Source organism: Engystomops pustulosus, chromosome 3 (genome assembly GCF_040894005.1).
Source record: "Engystomops pustulosus chromosome 3, aEngPut4.maternal, whole genome shotgun sequence".
Lineage (NCBI taxonomy): Eukaryota > Metazoa > Chordata > Amphibia > Anura > Leptodactylidae > Engystomops > Engystomops pustulosus.
In genome coordinates this window covers 94709355-94730268 of record NC_092413.1, presented here as the reverse complement: position 1 = coordinate 94730268, position 20914 = coordinate 94709355, and the positions used below count along the sequence as shown (strand labels likewise).

Here is a 20914-nt window from a genome sequence, read left to right as displayed (position 1 = left end):
ATCTATAATAACCTACTATATATTTATGCATCTATAAATATATCATCTATCTATAACTCTTTATCATATTTCATATTAATCTTCTGTCATCAATCTACCTATCATGTGTCTATCTCCTGTAAAATTCTCCTACAGTCCCATATTACCGACTATCCTATGATACTGTTTGTAAACTACAAAGTGTTATTATTGTGCAGGGCTAAAGGAGCCTCTTACTGACTGTGACTGTTCATAAAATAGTTTTATTTTAGGGCCCCACTTTTAATTTTGCCCAGGGCCCCACTATGTCTAAAACCAGCCATGCATCTAATTCAGTGGATCACCAGGAGGATTTACCTGATCACCTGTGAGGCTGTCTGGACCTGCATAACCACAATTCCCTGTCAGAGTTTTTGTACTCAGTTTGATGCATTCTTTTGAGCCAAAGCCAGTATTGGATATAAAAGTAAGCAAATGCAAAAGTATGTTAACATCTGCTCATTGGAGATCTGTTTGTTATAAAAGACCCAATGTTGTGCCAGATCTGGCATTCAGTGGGCACTTACTGTGCTGTACTATGTCTATAATTCAAGTGAATAGAAAATGAGGTGGCACTCACCAGAGAAGGAACTTCATTCATTTTTATTTGAGCACAGCCGGCAAACGAGCAGATGCCGGCCACTTCACAGAGGAATGGGCATTTTGTGCTTGCACGCTTCTTCAAGCCAATGACTACTGGGTACTGGGCATTGCTGAGGCGATCAAAAGTGAGAGATTCTGTGATGGACACTTCTACTGGAGCTTTACATGCAGAAGTCAATACAACCTTCTTTATACCTTAGTACCTCCTGCTTATTTTGGATCCAATACTGGCTTTGGCTCTATTCTTTTAACATCACAGGAATAAAGTATACCATCATTTTCTATGGACCATAAGTATATAAAAGTGTATCATTTTGACAATATTTTGGACAGTGATTGCTATCGTTCAGACATCGAGAAGTAACATGAAAGAAAACAGTATATAGTTTTATTTCAGTAATATAAAATACACATATACACAATATATTCCACGCTTTGCATATGTTATTCGGCAAACCAGTTGTGTACAGCTAAGAACACTAACCATGTCTTATTAATCATAGTAGCGGACATCTTTCCTACTTTTATTTGGTTTCCAAATATGCAAATCAATGAAAACTTGCAGCATATGTTTGCATGCAAGTTATACCAATTTATATGACATGCAAGTCTGAACTAGTCTTTGTATAGGGTACTCAAAGTTTAACCCCTCCCTCTATTCAGACATTGCATATTTGTCTTAATTCCATGGCATTGCAATAAAGGAGAGTAAATAAAAAGGGGCCAGACTTTGTGGGTTCATTTAAACATTGTGTTAATTGTTCTTCTATTGGTAAATTCTTTCTCAACGTTATTATTGTATTATTGTATAGGCAGTAAGTAGTCAAGCCAGTAATTGTGCAGTTGCAAACATTCCTACACCTTCTTCTTTTTAGACAACATCAGATGAAATGTATAATTGAAACCTTCATCCTTTCCTGTTCCGGTTTTACGAACAATAAGCAGTATTGCACAATTCATTTGCAAATGTATTTAGAGGATTGGTTGGAGATAAGTTCCCTGGGAACTTAAATGGTTTCTCAATATTCTAGTGTTAATGACATCCATATATGTAGAGGAACAATGGGGCCTATTTACTAAGGGTCCCGCAGCCGCATTTTAGTCGGGTTTTCCGATGTTTTCAGGGATTGTGCCACTGGGACAGGGATTTAGAAGGGGATTGTCTCACACGCAATCGGATTTTCGCCAGATTTCATGTGACAGAAATCGGTGGCGTGCCATCAGGCGATACTACTGATTCGGACAGAGCGCAGGATTTAACTTTAAAATTGTGTCGCAAGCCTAACACTTACACAAGTGCTGCAAGCCTGGTGGCATCAAGCAGAAAATCAACTTTGAAATGAGCTGTTAATTGGTTGTATAAAATCAAGAAGGCAAAGAGTCTCACACTGAAGTCAAAGACAAAAAAAGGAGAGAAGGCCACAGCATCCAATAGGATGAAAAAAAGGTTAAACCTTTATTCACACAGGCATAGAAAAAAGTGCAACTTTTCAATTCACAATGAATCTTTGTCAAGCATGAAGTCAAGCTTTCCCCTCCTTAGAATGTCTCCTTCATTGTAATAAATTACCCTCCATCTAGTGACATCAGAAATCGGCTCTCCAGTTGATTATGTCAATCACAGCAGGGGGAAATTGTAAGTCGAGGTGAGCTTGACTTCAGTAATAAACTCTCCTGCTACGTTTCTTTATACAACCAATTTACATCTTACTTCAAGGTTTATTTTCTGGATGCCATCAAGCTGGACCATGAAAGTATACTGGCAATAGTTTATAGAGTCAATTTCTGATGAAAGTATCTGTATATGAAAGAATATTACTTAATATGGTTTTGGAGAAACATTTTACAAACTACAAAACCCTCTTTGTTCCCTCTACATTGTATAATTTTAAAAATACTAAAAATGTAACAAAAATATTTGTAAAAAATCCCTAAATAGCACAGTGACAAAAAATACAGAGGACCACATGGTAAATCGAATCAATGAGACATCTAGAATATAAGGATTAATAAATACTGTCTTTAATTTTTGGTTTCACCACACGTCTGGTTACATGTATATTTGTGTACATATAAAAGCCAATAGTTATTTTGTTTGTTTTAGACCCTATCCACATATTCTCTCAACACCAACGGCTCAGACTATGTCAGCCTATGCCGGTCAGACCCAGTACTCTGGAATGCAACAACCTACAGTTTATACAGCATACTCACAAACTGGACAGCCCTACAGTTTACCAACATACGGTATGCTTCTACTTGTCTTATGTTGTTTCACCCGTTTTTAGTGCCCCTTATCTTTTTCATAACAGCTTACAAAAAATAATTGTATATTTCTCATGCAGATCTAGGAGTAATGCTTCCTGGCATCAAGACAGAAGGTGGTCTCCCACAAACACAGTCTCCATTGCAGAGCGGTTGCCTAAGTTACAGCCCCGGCTTTTCCACACCCCAACCAGGCCAAACTCCTTACTCCTATCAAATGCCAGGTATAGAAGTAAACAACATAAAAGTATAAGGAAAAGCCATACATATGATGATAAATAGTGTTAATAAATTCTTGTATTCTATGTGTATAAATTAATAATTCTAGAACAAGCTTTGCTACTATTCTGTAATGTGCCATTACTATTCTGTGATGTACCATTCCAACTGTCACACTGGAGTCAAGCTCTCCCCTTCTTAGATGAATTTCTGATTCATTGCAATAAATGACCCTACATGTAGGGACATCAGTAATCAGCTCTCCATAAATCTGGTGGATTATGTCAATCCCAGCAGGGGGCATTCTAAGTCTCGTGACAGTTGTCAAAGAGAATCATTTCAACAAATAATTACCATATATACTCGAGTATAAGCCTAGTTTTTCAGCACAAAAAAAGTTCTGAAAACCCAAAATCGGCTTATGCTCGAGCAAAAAAAATATATATCAAAACTCACCTTTCCGGCTTCCCCCACTGCTTGCTATATACTAGGGCAGGGGGCTGGCTATATCCTGGGGGATATGGGCTGGCAGGCTATATCCTGGGGGGTAGGTGCTGGCTATACTATGGGGCAGGGTCCAGCAGGCTATATACTGGGGAGGCTGTGACCAATGTATTTCCCACCCTCGGCTTATACTCAAGTCATAGGTTTTCCCAGGTTTTTGTGGTAAAATTAGGAGCCTCAGCTTATACTTGGGTCGGCTTATACTCAAATATATACGGTAGTCAAATAATTCATATATTTTCAGAAGGAAAAATAAATGGTTGGTCACATATAATTAAGTTTATCAGAGTAATTAAAATACCCTAATATCGTCACCATATTGTACTTACTTTGGTAAATTTTTCCGGTGGATTCACTGAATATCCTTGGCAAGACATGGGACCACATAGGAAGGCCTGTAAGTGTAAGCAAGAAGCAAGACACATGACCCATGAGGGCGAGGGGGATAGTTTACAATGGAAAGCACAATAAAGGCAACCCTATTAGTGTATATGGCCAACCCTTTTAAAGGATTGACAAATACCACTACAGGCGGTCCCCTACTTAAAAACACCTGACTTGCATACGACCCCTAGTTACAAACGGACCTCTGGATTTTGGTAATTTGCTGTACTTTAGTCCTAGGCTACAATAAACAGCTGTAACAGCCATCACAGGTGTCTGCAATACGATTTACATACAAACTCAACTTAAGAACAAACCTACAGAACCCATCTTGTACGTAACCCGGGCACTTCCTGTATACATGTGTATGCATCCCTATTGTATGTGTCCATGCAATACATAGATTTCCCTAGTAAGAATAGCTGCATGCTCAGTTATCTATATTCTAAGAAGGGGTTTACAGATTGGACAACATAACAGTCTAAATTTTAATGAAGGTAATGATAATCTTATTACCACTGGATGTATTTGTGAAGACCTTGTGGTCCTCAGCTGTGTTATATAACCAGCAAGACTCTTTTACATGTGAACAGCTGTCGCAAGGTAAGTTATCTTATCTAAATTTAACTTTCTAATGGGTCAGAGAAGTTTTATGGGGGATATTAAGATTTTTTTACTCATCTTCCTAAAAATATACCTTTATCATGGAGCAATGTAGCGTTCTTCACAATAAATACTATCAACTCTTTCCTTCACAGGTTCAAGTTTCACCCCATCATCTAGTATTTATGCAAATAACTCAGTAACCAATTCAACAAACTTTAGCAATCCTCAACAGGTAAGGAAACTGTACTTAGGTTTGGACTGAACAATGATATCATGTCTTTCCACCATCTGCCTCCTATTCATGTCATCGTCAATGTCCTAAAGTAATGTATTAATTATGTTTACTTTTGTGTATAATTCCGTGCAAAAAAAAGGTTCATAAATTTTCAACAATAGAGGAAACCAACCCCAAAATTTATACACTGGAAAAGCATCTCATCCTGCAAAAAAAAATTCTGTCACGTGGCCCCAATTACGGAAAAAGGAGCAGGGCGCTCCTTCCCTTCTGTGCCTCGCTGTGCGCCCATAAAACAAGTAACGTCCACATGTGGGGTGCCACTGCACTCGGGAGAAATTGCTAATTTTAAGATGGGTTTTCTCTTTTTCTCTTTTGTAAATGTGTAAAGGACTAAATGAACGTATACCCGACAAAATATGACTATTGTAAATTTTACCTCCATTTTGATTTAATCTATGAAGATCTCAAGGGTATAACAATCTTGCTAAAAGCTGTTTCTCATAGCAGAATATTTAAAATCTCATTCAAAACAGTATTTATCCCCAAAATAGTCAATTCTGAAAATACGGAAAATCGCTATTCGATTTGTAAGCCATGTGACATCAAAATAAATTATCCAGACATTTCAAAATTATGAAAATGTAGAGTACACTTATTAACTTGTTAACTTATTTAGGTGGTAAATATATCTGCCTGAAAATGTAAGGATTTCAAATTTCAAAACATTTTCTTTTTTGTACATAAACGCAAAACTTATCAGACAAAATTTACCATTGAAATGAAGTACATCATGTGAGGTAAAAACAATTTAAGAATCGCTTTGATAAGTAACAAAGTTCAAAAGCTAAAACCATATACACCAACGCAAGTCAGAATACAAAAAATGGGTCTGGGCCTTAAGCTACATAATGGCTCAGTCCTTCAGAAGTTTGTTTAATTAATTAATCATAAAAAACTAAATAAATCAAATTATTTTGATCTTTCTATATAACTGAGACCCTCCATATCATTTTTGTGGCTCTTTGTTGTAGCCTTTCCAGCTCCAGGGCATCCTTTTTATGGACTGGTGCCCAGAACTGGACAGCTTATTCTAGGTGAGGCCGAGCCAATGCCTTATACAGTGGTAATATTACATCCTTATCCCGAGAGTCCATACCACTTTTAACATGACAAGATTTTGCTGGCTTTAGAGGCAGCTGATTGACATTGCATGCTGTTATTTAATTTATGATTTACTAGTTCACCCAGGTCCTTCTCAACAAGGGACTTTCCCAGATTTACTCCCCCAAGGACATATTTTGCCTTTGGATTATTGGCCCCCAGGTGCATAACCTTACATTTATCCACGTTAAACCTCATTTGCCAAGTGGATGACAAAAACACTTAGTTTGTCCAAGTCACCCTGCAGCCTATGAACATCCTCCATTGACTGTATTACACTACACAGCTTGGTGTCATCTGCAAAAATAGACCCAGTGCTATTAATTCCTGCCTCTATCATTTATGATTAATCAATTATCAGTTAAATGATAGCTAATAAACTTTAAACTTAAATAAAATAATAGTTTATAAAAGTTAAAACTTAATTTTATAAATAAACTGAACCTTATTAACTATTTCACTTCTAAAACATATGCCCATATTCACTGTGTTGGGAGATACCCAATTTGAGGAGCTTGCTTCACCTGACAGTTCTCCTCAGTTGGAAATATTATACCAGATATACATCTGCGGAAGAATGTATGTAAAACCACCGTAATGGATGAAAAGGCGAACAGTATGCCTTTTTTATAATTCCTCATAGCCACCTGTGGAGGAGGTTTAAGGAATGCGCTGTAATGATAGGCTATTGCACAGCATTCAATGTGACTAAGATTTTAAGACCAAGTATTTTGTAAGCGATTTTCTTTGGTTATGTGTTAATTCAATGGTAAATCTACCTGAAGTAACAGGATACTGGCTTCAACCTAGTGTTAAGTGCTAATTAATCCTCGCTCCTGCCAAATCTCAAATAATCATTTAACTACTTCACTTAATAAATTGTTCCTACTGTTCTAGGATTATCCCTCTTACACAGCTTTCGGCCAAAACCAATATGCACAGTATTACTCAGCATCAACATATTCAGCCTACATGACCCCAAATAACACGGTGGATGGCACCTCATCATCATCAACGTATCAGTTACAGGATTCGCTTTCTGGTCTAACAACCCAACCAGGTACAGATCTTCATGCAGGTAAACTCTAGATAGAATTGCCTTTAAGTAAATTTGCTAAGCGATATCAATGAACCGTAAACTTTATTTCCTGTGGGTGTCAAGACATTATTCTAACATATATAAAGAATGATAGCAGGTTTGGAGATCATGTGAGCAGAACAGCAATATAGCAGGATAGAGGTGGATACTATGTAGAAGGAAAACTAACAAGACATTCTATGATATGTAAACTATAGTGTTAAGGACCTTGTCTGCATTGATTGTGATGGGTATAACATTTAAAATGAAACATGAGTCATTTACTCAATGCAACTACAAGAGTGAAAATTCTGTAACTGTCACTTTTTGTCCTTGTAGTACCAAATAAAAAGAGAGTGGGGGAGATTTATCTAAAGTGTCTGAAGTAAAACTATTCTAGCTGCTCATGGAGACCAAACACAGCTCAGATTTAATTTTATAAACACTTGTGGGAAAATGAAAGCTGAGCTCTGATTGGTTCTGCTCTTAGACACTTCTTGCAAATCTGCCCCACTAGTATAAATATTCCCTCCTTACTTCTAAAATTTCCTATATAAACTAAAAATAAACATTTATGCTAATGAGCCTCCCTCTGCTTGATGTAATATCACTGCAGCAGATGAAGTTTTAGCACACAGCAGGAGGAGAAATTTTTCCTGCACACTGTAACAGCCTGGGAATCTGCAGCATAGAGGGGCTCTGGTAACACCCCATGGAGCCCTTTTGCCTCATTAGCATAATTGTAAAAGTTGATTTTAGAAGAAGGAGGCCATAGATAAAAAAATTTAAGAAGATTGCCACAGTCACTATGCCTGGATCTATGAGTAAGTGTCCGGTAGATTTCCTTTAAGTTAAAAAAGTACCAATGGTGTATAGATTTTATGACAGCACTACCTTTAGGAAACAGCTGCCAATACAGTATCTTTATATTGGATGGAATTGGACTAAATTCCTTCTACACAAAACATCTAACAGCACTAGACTTTTTATAATTTAAAGGTTCAAATCCACAAAGATCCATAGCAGGTCCTGCAGGAATACTGCCACAAAACCCCCCGAGTGCAGAGGTGAGTTTCACTTGGCCCACATTTCCCACATTGGCCCACATTTACTAAGAGTAAGGCAAACTTCAGATTTTTTCTGGTACACTCAGTTCAAGGGGCGTGCACCACATTGCTGTCGGACTGTGTGCGAGATTGTGTTGCGGCCTGCATATTGCAGACACTTTATAAATACATGTGCAACTAATTTGCATGTGCACATATGTGCAGTATACGCCAGAATTCTGGCATAGACTGCTTAGTAAATGTGACCCTATATGGATGTTCCCCTAGGGATACAAAGAGATATACTTAAAGGGGTATTCTTATCTGGGCATTCACATTTAATTTCATTCATTTGCCATATGTAAACATTTCTTCAATTGGATGATATTAAAAAAAAAAGTTCCTGTATGAAGATCATTTCTCATAAATGTAGCCATGTTGTCCCTTAGAAACGAGATAGCTTCCCCGGATACAACCACCTCACATTTTGGCAGCGGTGGCCGTAACTCTTTGTTTCCTTGTACAATCACTCCAGCCGAGGTGGCCATAGCCAAGGACACAGTCATCTCTAAGGTCTCTAAGGGACCATATCACTACATTTATGAGAAATTATCTTCACACAGTACCATTTTTTTTAATAACATCTAATTGAAGAAATGTTTATCTATGGCAGATTAATCAAACTGAATGTGAATGCCCAGACGAGAATACCCCTTTAAGAGATATCCCTCTTAACTCTGATTGACAGTGTGGTTGACACTGTAATAGGGTGATGCGGTTAAAACTGTTGTTGTCAACTTAAGGGGAATGCAAGGCTATCTCTGCTGAAGGAATATGTTAGCTGACACTGTTATTCTATCACAATACTTACCAATTTATAGTGTAACTGACAATCAAAATATTGTGCACCTTTGTTGTGTAGGAAATAAATGGGAAGTATAGCAGCAGACCCCCTATACCATGAAATAAGCAATCCATGAGGTTTCTTCATCCCTGGCCCCTTACCTTCCCCTTTCATTGTACTTAATACAAATGTAGAGCACAAGACGGACTCATTTACCCTTTAGTGCAGTGTCCTGTCTGCTCTGATACGACACCAACTTGGCTTTTAGATTTCCGTATCCCTGTGCAAAATGTTATCAATCCCATAATGCCTCAGCACAGCATCAAATGGGAAGCTACAGCTATTGCCATTACTACCAGGAGGTAGGCAAGTGTTAAATGCTTTTTAAATTCTCCTTAAAATCTTAGAGGCTACAAGTAAAATATTAAGTTCAAAATGGCTGTAGGACAATCAAGAGTTATCCTCGTTCAGGTTAATCACTGCCAGTTAGGAGTTCTGTCTGCCTGATCATCAGCAATAAATGTGATAGCAATTTGCAATCCCTACTGTGGACAAAGTGTCTGGTCCACTCCTTGCATCATCCAGAAAGTCTGATGCCCGAGATTTGACCCTCATAGTACAAGAAAAAGATTCATTTTTGTTGAAACATTTGGGTTAACTACAAGATTGAATAAAAGTTATGAAAAAAAAAATTAAAATGTGATCGGTAGGTCATCCTTTCCCCTCAGCTGCAAAACCAGCGACAGAGACATTTCAATGAAGTGCTGGTCTAACTTACTGAAACAGAAGAGCAATGCATTTCTCCTAACAGTTACTTGAGAACCACACTGTAGTGTAGACAGCATACTCTCTAAAGTATACTCCCCTTTACCAGTCACGTTCTCTCTCTCTCTGTATAGGAAAAAGCTAGAAACTTGGTTTGGATTGTACATTAACATCTTGCAAATTGTTTGTCTGCAGTTCTTATATAAAAAAAAACCTGATAAATATCGGGTCTGTATAGTAAGAAAATTCCAATTTTCAAACCATGATAGTTACAGATGGAATCAGGGATATCTAAATAAATATCTTTTTTAGCACACTTTTTCCTACAGAAGGTTAATGCAAATCAACGTTAGGAGACCCAGACAGTTAAAAGTCCAGTTGTTCGAAAACCATGCAGTGCTGACTTGTGCAATTCTAAAATAGATGCATACCTTACGTTCACCAGGACAGCTGCTCATTCTGAATTAGAGATTAGCTTAATGAAATAAAGTTGGTTCTGAAGGAAGAAACAGTGAAGGACACAACAGTTGAGGTTCACTTACAAAGTGGCTGGGCAAACCCCCAAGAACATTAGTTTTAGTATGAAAGGACATTGATATACAGCTACATCACACATGTCTACTCCACATACATTGTGATGAAATGTGCAGCTATAATCAGGTAAGAAGTTAAATGTATAGCATTTTCAGTAAGGTCCAAATGCTATACAGCTTAGAAACCTATCTATCCCTATGCTGTACAATGACAATTTGGAAGAATATTCACAACTAGAGCTTTCTTGTTACATTGGGACATTATTAGGATATGGACACAAGTTCAAGTCTGGCGATAGAGACATGTCACTCATTGATCAAGTCTGGTTTTTAAGCTTTATTCAAACAGTGGGTTACATGGATATAGGACGCCACAAGTGGCTAGTTGATGGGCCACTTCATGCTCACATGCGTTTTCTCAAGGCTAGAACAGTCAGGCTTATTTCATTAGTGGCCTATTTCGTGAAGATACTATGGCTTTGCTCATCACATTTTGGTATGTAGGTTGGTGTGCCCGGTATGGAGTAAATATTGTGATTCAGATCCCAGACAACATTACTAGTTTTCTACATAGTGTCATAGTATCCCAGTAGATAAGGTTGTAAAAAGACGCAGGTCCATTAAGTAACCAGGATCAGTGTATGTAGTCAAATTCAGGGAAAAAGATCAGAGTGAGCAGAGCAGAATGAGACAGTCCTATATGCTACATAAGCATTAACAGGGGAACACTAGCCAGATAGAAGTCCAAAGGTTCAGGAGATTGACTCCTAAAGAGCCCCTGTCCAGCCAACTAATAGGTCATCTTCTTTTACATTAAACACATATATTGTAAATACCTTAAGTTTCCGTTCTGAAGTTTGATTTTTGAATAAATTATCATTGAATAAATTAGACTTAATATCAAATGCTAATTAAATAGTTAACACATTTCCACTGGAGAAAATAGTTCACCCTCCTTTGTATATTACAGTTCTGCTAAACCCAATGGTCTGCACTGCTGTGTTATGCAGTATCACAACAGAATTGGTACAGAACAGCTGCCTCTTCTATAGTGCCCTTTTGGCTTGTAAGGATTTGACTTTTTTCCAACAGCCCAAGAAGCAGATGTGGTAAAGTGTGATCAGTATATGTTTGAAAACTATAAAAAAAATGATGCCAGAAGTGGTCAAAGGGATTGTAAAAATCTTGGAGTCTTGATTATAGGGAGGAAATGGATTTATGGACAGCTGGGGAATGCAAAAATAAGGGATTCTGCCATTCAGAAAAACACAAAGCTTATTGTAAATTTCTCAAGTCAGTCGGTATGTACTCCCCCCAAAAACCCCCATTAAATATAAGTATGAATACACTGCTCCTGGTTCCTCTCTATTTATATATATATATACTGTATATATGAGAAAGGATTTTCTAATTTTTCCCACATGCCATTTAAAAAGTGAAACTGGGATTTGCATGTAACAACGTCATGTTTGTTTTTAAATAGGATGCTGTTCAGGGTTTCATACCGAGTCACCAAGGCACACTTAAAGTGCACTGTGCAATTGTAAAACCCCATTGCACTGCAGAACAGGATGAAACAGCATTTTATTATGGGAGAAAACATGTATAAACAATGTGATCTAGTAAATTATTCCTAGCATACAGTAAATCTACATTTTGTTGGGTGTAGTGTCTGGTATATTTTGATTAGCACATATAAACATATTGTTATGGGCTATACTCCAAGCAGCCATATGCACCTATCTCAGACATTAACTGTGCTTAAAATGATGTAAGTACGACATGTTTTAATACACCTATTGTGCCTGTGCTGCAGGTAGTATCACCTCTTTTACTATGGCTTTGGGCTCTAAAAACAACATAAACATTCTCCACTATGAATTACAGAAACAAAATACGGTTGCTCCATTAGTAAATATGATATTTCATCTTTGCCAAATATCTGCAGATTTACAGTTTGCACACCACAACTTGTCATATTATCAGTGCCATTGTGTAGTTTACATACATTTTATCTTCAATGTGAAATGATTTGCATAATTTTTTTGAAAACTGCATAATTATATCAATAGAAGGTAGAATTGATCACCAGGTTTTTATCATTAGGATCATTATCAGTAAGATTTACATTTGCGAGGGTGAATCTGGAATAGAATCGAGAAAGATGCACTGGGGAAGATTTATCATATGCTGGCACTATGTGCACCAGTATATGATGTTATCGTTGCCCCCTTGGCTGCTGCCGCACTTATGAGATGGCTTCAGCTGTGCTGGCAAGGCACTTCTACACAAGGTCCGGCCTGGCGTGGGAGGGCCCTATAGCCCAGGCAATAGCTAGTGCACACGTGCACCACTCAATTCAGCCGATGCCCGTGCCCCTGGCGCGGAGGTGGCATAATTGAGTAAATAGGCACAATTCCAGTTGCTGATATACATTTTTGCAAAGCCCAAACAACTCCTTTAGGCTAGTAATTGTCCAAGACTAACAATACAACCATGTAAACTACTAGGTACAACTGGAGCAGCTGCTCTGTGGGGAATGTAACTGATGAGTAACTAAAAATTATTTATTTTCCTCTTCTTCTTGCACATTTTTTAATCATCAATCCCAGTAAGCGTATAAACTTATCACCTGTAGCAAGGCAGAACTACAGTTGGACTACAGTTTTCCCCTAATATGTGCTTGTTCGTTTTAGGGGATTTTGACACAGTACAGAGTCCCTCAACACCTATCAAAGATCTTGATGACAGGACGTGTAGAAGTGCTGGGTCAAAGTCTCGCGGAAGAGGCAGAAAAAATAATCCGTCACCTCCACCTGACAGTGATTTGGAAGTAAGAATTCATTTATTTTCTGTTTTGAAATTTTCTGTTGCTCATGAAGTTGCTGTTTGAGCAAAGGTGTTTGAACATTGCTGTCATACAACTATCCCTGGTCAGGTCTTGAATGTAGTCAGGGTAGGTGCTTCCTGGATCACGAATAAGGTATGGGTTATTTTTTAGTTGTAGGTGTTTATTTTTATAGACTGTTGTTGCCAACGTTTAGAAAATTCCAAGTTGACTTTCAGCTATGAAGATTCAGAACTGGCTTCTGTCCCAGGTACTATTGAATATGGATTTACACGTGCAGTTGAATAGTTTGGTATTAGGAGTTTCCAGAATATCTGTCCTGTGGTTTTTATGTGTTATGTGTTTTTTATTGAGTGCAGGTTTTCCTTTCAAAGTGAGTTGCTGATTTAATACTTGTAGAAGTGTGCTGAGCTTCTAAAAACCTACTTGATCTAAGCTTTGTATATAGAGCACCATTTTTCCTCCAACCATCCTGTCCAGGATATAAAGGGAATTTATCAGCGGTTGGATCCATGCAAAGCTATAGACAGTGTTAGATATTGGTCTTGGAGATAAGTTGTATTACATTTGTGTACACGTAATGTTATTAGCAGCAGGGCTGTGAAAAATGCATTTATATTTCAGGATTGTAGCTGGATTAGGATCACTCTGGTACATTGGTGTGTGAGTTCTCTTGACAAAACACAGAAAAGCCCATCCTCTCCCAGTAACTGCTGTAGTATTCAAACAGAAGCCTGCAGCAACAGTGACTCATTGCAACATGAAGTATGGTTGCAAAGCTCTCTAGCGTGAATACATAACACTGTCTGAAACTGTGTATGGTCAAACCTACAGACAGATCCCCTATAATTACACATAATAATTACACAAAAGAAGATAACTTCATCAACTGATAAACAACACAGATTCCAAAGTGTTATTATTTATTTATTCAGTTAAGTACCCCCATGAATCAAAAACTCAAAGTCCTCTTTGCAGCAATAACTTTCATAGCTTTAAATATCTCTTTAGCAGTCACACAAGTATATAATAAAGAAAACGGAAAAAATTATTGCAGCTCACCGACCCATTGTAGTCATCCTCTACCTTGACATGAATCAAACACCAAACCAGAGTTGACTAATTATAAGAGCAGGTGCAGAGTGATATGCTGGAGACCAGCACACAGGCAAATCCAATAAGACAATGTCAACCACTCCACTATGATGCCGTGGTCGACATATCTTTAACAGCCTCTGAAGAATTCCATCTAGTGCTTCTTTACAACGGTGATTTGAGGTTTGTGAGCATTTTTTTTTATGCATAGAATTCTAAAGGTCCTGCCACAAGTCTGGACATCATTGCCTTTTTGCATGACACATTTTCAGCCAAGCCATGGTCAACTGAATGACTACAAGGTGCCTAGGTGATGTGATAGTGTTACAGTTGGTTTGTGCTGTTTGTATTACCAAACATGGCTCTGTGCCTCCACTTTGAGAGTAGTATCTTCAGATACAACTTTTTAAACTAAAGCCTTTCTAAAAATATAAGCTTTCCCATTGCAACCATTCATTTAAGACATAATACTGTTATTCTTCCAATAATGTCATGAACTTGAACATTCAACATGCTAACTGAACAATTTAGAGATTGTGATGTAGCTTCTTTTTCAATTTTCATAATCTTAGTTTGTTAGCATGTTGACTCCTGGGAAAAGTATCTTTCTAGGATGTTTCCACCTTTAAACAGCTGAAAGGCTGCTCTGGAACTAGTAACACCTTGGCCCTGAGAACTTTATCAGGGGAACCATGTGTATTAAATGTATGGTTAATATGCAAATACGTTTTCCAGGATGGGATAAGGAAATCAGTGTCTCTTTTGCTACTTTGTAAGGCGGCCCATGACACATGTCAGCATATGTATTCTGGAAAGAAGGCTTAGAAATTGCAGCATGTACTTTATTGTTATAAATTGTTAGGAACTGACATCATGCAACCTACCCCTTAAAATCCTAAAAGTTCCATGTCTGAGCCCCCAGGACACCTGTTGGGTTTATGAGACATGCTGTCTACCATTACCATGTTTTCAAAACTATAGGTTTTACTTCATCTACATTAGTCACTTTAACTAAAATTCCCAAACTTTTGTCTAGTGAAAAATGCCAGTAACATACTAATTTCTATGCTGCCATGTCTTACCATCAAGCATGACTTTCAGGAAGCCTAATGATATGATGTGGAATTAAATCCAAACCTGTAAATCTATTCCATAAGAAACAGATTCCCAACGGTAGGCAGCATTATTTGAACATGGTTGCTTCTCTTCGGTATAGTGTTGAAACTGGTTTATCTGAGTGAAAGGCTTTTGAGTAGGGTCAGGGAGTAAGAGTTCTCCTTTTGGAAAGTTATTTGCAGTTAAGGCCGCCTTGCAGAGTTATAGCCATTGATGTCCTACTTTAGGATTTTGGGAGATATGCAAATAAGATCATGTCATTAGGCTTCCTGAAAGTTATGCTTGATAGTAAGTGGGCTGCCTTACAAGGTAGCAAAAGAGGCGTGGTTTTCCTTGTCCCATCCTGGAAAATGTATTTGCATATTTCCCTGAATCCCCTAGTGGAGCATCAATGTTATAGGTCAATACACAACTGCAAGGCGGCTTTAGTTGACAAAGTCTCCATAACTCTACCAAATATATGTAATATTTATCAAATATAATAGGCATTTTCTGGAACAATATAAGGACATGTTAATCACAGCTGGACAAAATGAAGGACAGTTCCTTGTATTTTAGAACTAGGGCCAATGCACATCAGGTAAAATGTGTCATATGAAAATGTATAAAAATTGGTATGTAATTTTACAGTGCTGAGAATTCTCAGACATTGCTGAAACTTAGATTTTCACATAACACCAAAGCCTGTCCAAATGACATTGAAACAAGGGCCTCACTGTGTATACAACACATATTGGTTAACGTTTTTCAGTACCTACTATAAATAGAAATTTTACTTCATGTCTGTAATGTGTGGGCCAAACAGACTTGGTGGCCATGAAAGGATCATTAAGTAACTTAAATATCTATTCAAGCATAACTGTGCACAGATATAACAAAGAGGGAACCAAATGGTGAACGGGAGCTCAGTCCCATATCCCATACAGCTGTATGTTCTTACTGTTAATACACATGGAAGAAAAGAGTTGCCAAGAGGCATAATGTGGCTTAGTAAACAGAACAAGCATTGAGGGAACAGTTCCACTCATTAGCCAACTGGCAGAAAACTTGCCCATATTGTTCCAAATTCACTTTGCACATTTAATGGCGTTAAAGTAACATACAGTAAATAACATAAAGAACTGTCATAAAACTTCTTTCACTCTCACACTTAAGGCAAATGTAAAAATTGTCTTGGCAACTTAATAATATTTTACTTGCATATCCTCTGTCTCAGCCACCTCCAAGTTACATGGATCTCAAGTGGGAACCTGTTCATCTCAGCTTTCTTTTTGAATATAGATCATAAGGGTTAGACTCATGAAGAGATGTGACTCTTAAAGGAAAGTTCTGACCAGTTGACATGTTTAACTCAGCCAACACATGTCACACATCCCAGCATTTAAAGTGGTGCAAGGGGGACACTTGAGGTGGTTATGTGCTAAAGCAAACACTATTTTTAACACTTGCTGCCCTAAAATAGTAGTGGATCTTAATGTAGTCAATGTACTAAAGTAGCTGCATTCTTAGACAGTTATTACACTTCAGAAGAGCAATTCTTAGTAATGATCAGATCCTTTCCACTTCCAAGCTCAAATAGCAATACTTATAGACATAAACATACAAATTCAAATGTAAGACCAAAAAAGTTAATTTTTTCTTATGTTTCATTGTCCAATTCCATATTACAATTAAAATCATGTGTCCTGGATAAATGGTGTACAGAAATTTAGCAGGAGATCCAAAATTATAATCCCCTAATAAAAAAAATGTGGAAAATTTGCTAATACTTTGTAAAAGTTAGAGAGTGTAAAGTTAAAGTCTTAAAAACAAGATAAAACTTTTGTCACGATAGTGAAAGGGGTGCTACTGTGAGTATATGCACAGGAAATATGTAAAAAAAAGAGACAGACAGGTAAAAGACAAAAAGGTAATCAAGATAACTGGGTCAAAGCCAAGATAGTGGCGAAGCACAGAATCGTGAGGTAAGGAATAGTCAAGGACGTAGCAAGTGTCAGAGAACACAGCAACAGCACACTATTAGAAGTAGGCAACACACATCAGGAGACTAGTACAACCAGCACAAAAAAGAGGAAGCATGAGTATAAATGGGGTTTCTGGAGTGGCACGGCCATCCAACATTGCAGCTAACACACACTAACATTCCCATCTCAAAAACAAGACCCCTACAATAAAATAAAATCACACACTGTAGAAAGCTGTAAAAAAAATTTAAACCACCAAAAATTATGATGTTTACCTATTTTAATCCACATAAAATGCAATAAAAAGTGAAAAATGTATGTAAGCCAAAATGGTACTGTTGTAAAGTACAACAACTACTACAAAAAACAAGCTCTCAACCTGTTCTATAGATCAAAAGATTAAAGTTTTATTCCTCTTGGAAAATGGCAACACAAAACATTAGGTTTTATTCTACAAAATTAGTAAAACGAAAGAAAAAAATATAGTAATATACAATATATAATATACAATATATAATATAATATATAATATTGCCATAATCGTAATGACCCATTGAATAAGGATAAAACTACATCCACAAAAAAAGTTAAGAAAATTTAATTACTAGGCCATAGCCAAGCTGAAAAATGCATCTCATTATACTAAAAATAAGCTCTAAATGGAAACAATAGTGCCAGTTCAAAACACCACTTTATCGCACACGCAGTTCAAAGCGCCATTTTGCAACATATTAAAAATGTAATAAAAAATTATCAAAGGCTGTACAGTCCTTAAAATGGTAGCAAAATGTCATTTTCACTTGAAAAAAATGACACCACACACAGTTCCACACAATGAAAAAGTTATTAGCGCCAGAAGATGGCAAAATAAAGGATTTTTTCTGTACATAAAACTTTAACTTTTTAAAAACGTATCAAAACACAACAAAACCTATATAAGTTTGGTATCCCCGTGATTGTACCAACCCAAAAAATAAAGTAGAAATGTCATTTGAGGTGCACAGTGAAAACAGTAAAACACCAAGCCCACAAGATGGTGCAAATGTGTTTTTCACCAATTTCACTGCATTTGGAATTTTTTTCTGCTTCCCAGTACATGACATGCAATAGTAAATGCTGTCACTATGAAGTACAATTTGTTACACAGATAACAAGTCCTCACACAGCTCTCTACATGGAAAAATAAAAAAAGTTATAGACTTTTGAAAGTGGGGAAACACAAATCTGAAAAGGGGCCTAGGTGTGAAGGGGTTAATAGTTTAAAGGGTGTAGATTTGAAAATGGGGTGATTCATATGGGTTTGTAATATCAATATGCAATATCTCAAAATCACTTTGGTAACTTAAAGTGTTAAACTGTTATAAGCATTTCAAGAGACGCATGTCAGCTAGAAAATGTAGGTAATAAAAGATGAAATGCATATAGATAGAAGACCATGTAAGATCAAAAACCAGGATACTTTTTACCAAGACTATGGGAGCAGTCCATGTGCAGCGGCTTTAATCCCGAAGGGATGTTACCCAATTGTGGGACAAGCAGCATAGAAATGAGAAAGTTACTGGTATTATTCACTAGAGAAAAGTTAGGCATTTTAGTAAAAGTGACATAGGACTTTTAGAAGGGGGAGGTTACATGATGTCAGGTCCTAATAATATATAAAAAATAAAGTACATGCTTTCACAAGGCTTCTTTCCACAATGTGCCCTAGGTTTACTGCATCACTATGAATTGTTTATTCTACAGATATGTATAGCTCCCATAGCCAGATGTGACATGTTCTATACCATACAGAATCTAACGTACCCATGGTAATCCAGTTTACCTGTATTCTGTTTCTTTCTAGAGAGTGTTCGTTTGGGACCTGGATGAAACAATAATAATTTTTCATTCTCTACTAACTGGAACTTTTGCACAAAAGTATGGAAAGGTAAGTGACCATGTCCTAATAAAATATGCTAGATTCTATCATCAAATCTTTAATATTTTTTCAGCTTGTAGTTACTCTTTTCAGGAGGGCTTATTTAGTGAATCAGATTACATTAGATATGTCAGATTTACATACATATATATTATATATTTAATGAGTCCTGGGTAGTGATGAGCAGACCTGAACCATAATAACATCACCCAGAAGTTCAGGTTTGTTGTTTGGACTCACTCCTTGCCGTTAACATGAACTCTATTAACACCCTGTTGAAACGGTTTTTAAACTCTTTTAAAAGGTATAGTATTGAAGTAGCCGAAGCAGTTACATGTACTTAAAGGGGTATTCTCATCTTGGCACTTACATTCAGTTTCATTAATCTGCCATATATAAACATTTCTTCAATTGGATGTTATTAAAAAAATGTTCCTGTGTGAAGATAATTTCGCATAAATGTAACCATGTTGTCCCTTAGAAACGAGATTGCTTCCTCGGATACGGCCACGTCTGATAGATTGAGTGCACAAAGAAACAAAAGGTTATTGTATATAAGATATCCGGGAGTTACTACATGTCGCACAGCCGTCCTGTGGTAATGATCGGTGAATCCTGGTGGTTTGGCAGGACTCTATAGCGCAAGTCTGGCCACCGCTGCCAGAGTATGACGTGGTCGTATCCGAGGAAAGTATCTCGTTTCTAAGGGACCATATCACTACAGTTATGAGAAATTATCTTCACAAAGGAACATTTTTTTTAATAACATCCAATTGAAGAAATGTTTACATATGGCACATGAATTTTATTAAATTTAAATGCCCAGATGGGAATACCCCTTTAATGATTACACAAAAGTGCCCATAACTAGGATTCAGTTGACCTGTTAAGGTTCAGGTTCAGACATGCCATTTGCCATCCATCCAGACAAGCCCTCACATAGCTTTTTTACATGGAAAAGGGTTAAAGGGTTAAATCAGCCATGATAACCAGTGCTACATCTGTACATGTGTCCCTTAAAGGGAACCTACCACCACAAATCTACCTATAAAGGTAGATCGGATGGTAGGTGGATCAATGGGACGTGAGGATAGCCCTTTTAAGGGCTAATCCTCACGTCTCCACACTTTTTTGTTAACTTTTATTAAACGTGTATGCAAATTTACTTATGCGGCTACTGGGGCGTGAGGTTACACGAGGTGGCTACTCCACGCCCCGGCAGGCTCTTTTCCCCTCCTACTCACCATCTTTGGCGCGCAGCTCCGCGTAGCTGCGCGCCCTCATCCGGCGATCCTGCTGTCTGTGCATGCGCAGAAGAGCAGGCCCGCGCCTGTTTCGGAGCAGTGACCGCGCAGGCGCGGGCCTCCTCTTCTGCGCATGCGCAGACGGCAGGATCGCCGGACGAGGGCGCGCAGCTATGCGCCGAAGATGGTGAGTAGGAGGGGAAACCCCAGTAGCCGCATAAGTAAATTTGCTTACAAGTTTAATAAAAGTTAACAAAAAAGTGTGGGGACGTGAGGATTAGCCCTTAAATGGGCTATCCTCACGTCCCATTGATCCACCTACCACCCGATAGGTAGATTTGTGGTGGTAGGTTCCCTTTAACAATCTATGGCAAATATGTCTGGTTCAGCAAGTGATTGGCAAACCTGAATATCTGAAGATATCATTGGAGCTTGGTACAGATAGGAGGAACCATTGGAGAACAT

The 20914-nt window shown here is 37.6% G+C and overlaps 1 protein-coding gene and 1 long non-coding RNA gene across 15 annotated transcripts in view; one reads left to right on the top strand and one right to left on the bottom strand.

The window, feature by feature from the left end:
* The window catches only part of LOC140121649 (uncharacterized), a 152395-nt gene that overhangs the window by 20209 nt on the left and 111272 nt on the right, over positions 1-20914 (bottom strand). The window lies entirely within an intron of this gene.
* The window catches only part of EYA4 (EYA transcriptional coactivator and phosphatase 4), a 195123-nt gene that overhangs the window by 127866 nt on the left and 46343 nt on the right, over positions 1-20914 (top strand). For 9 of the 14 annotated variants that reach the window (XM_072141496.1, XM_072141501.1, XM_072141500.1 and 6 more), the window contains 6 exons: positions 2726-2868; positions 2967-3110; positions 4752-4831; positions 6896-7076; positions 12961-13097; positions 19131-19214. In XM_072141496.1, the coding sequence (XP_071997597.1) occupies positions 2726-2868; positions 2967-3110; positions 4752-4831; positions 6896-7076; positions 12961-13097; positions 19131-19214 (769 nt within the window). The remainder of the gene's footprint in view (positions 1-2725; positions 2869-2966; positions 3111-4751; positions 4832-6895; positions 7077-12960; positions 13098-19130; positions 19215-20914) is intronic. The other 5 variants (XM_072141504.1, XM_072141499.1, XM_072141507.1 and 2 more) reach the window with 1 other exon arrangement.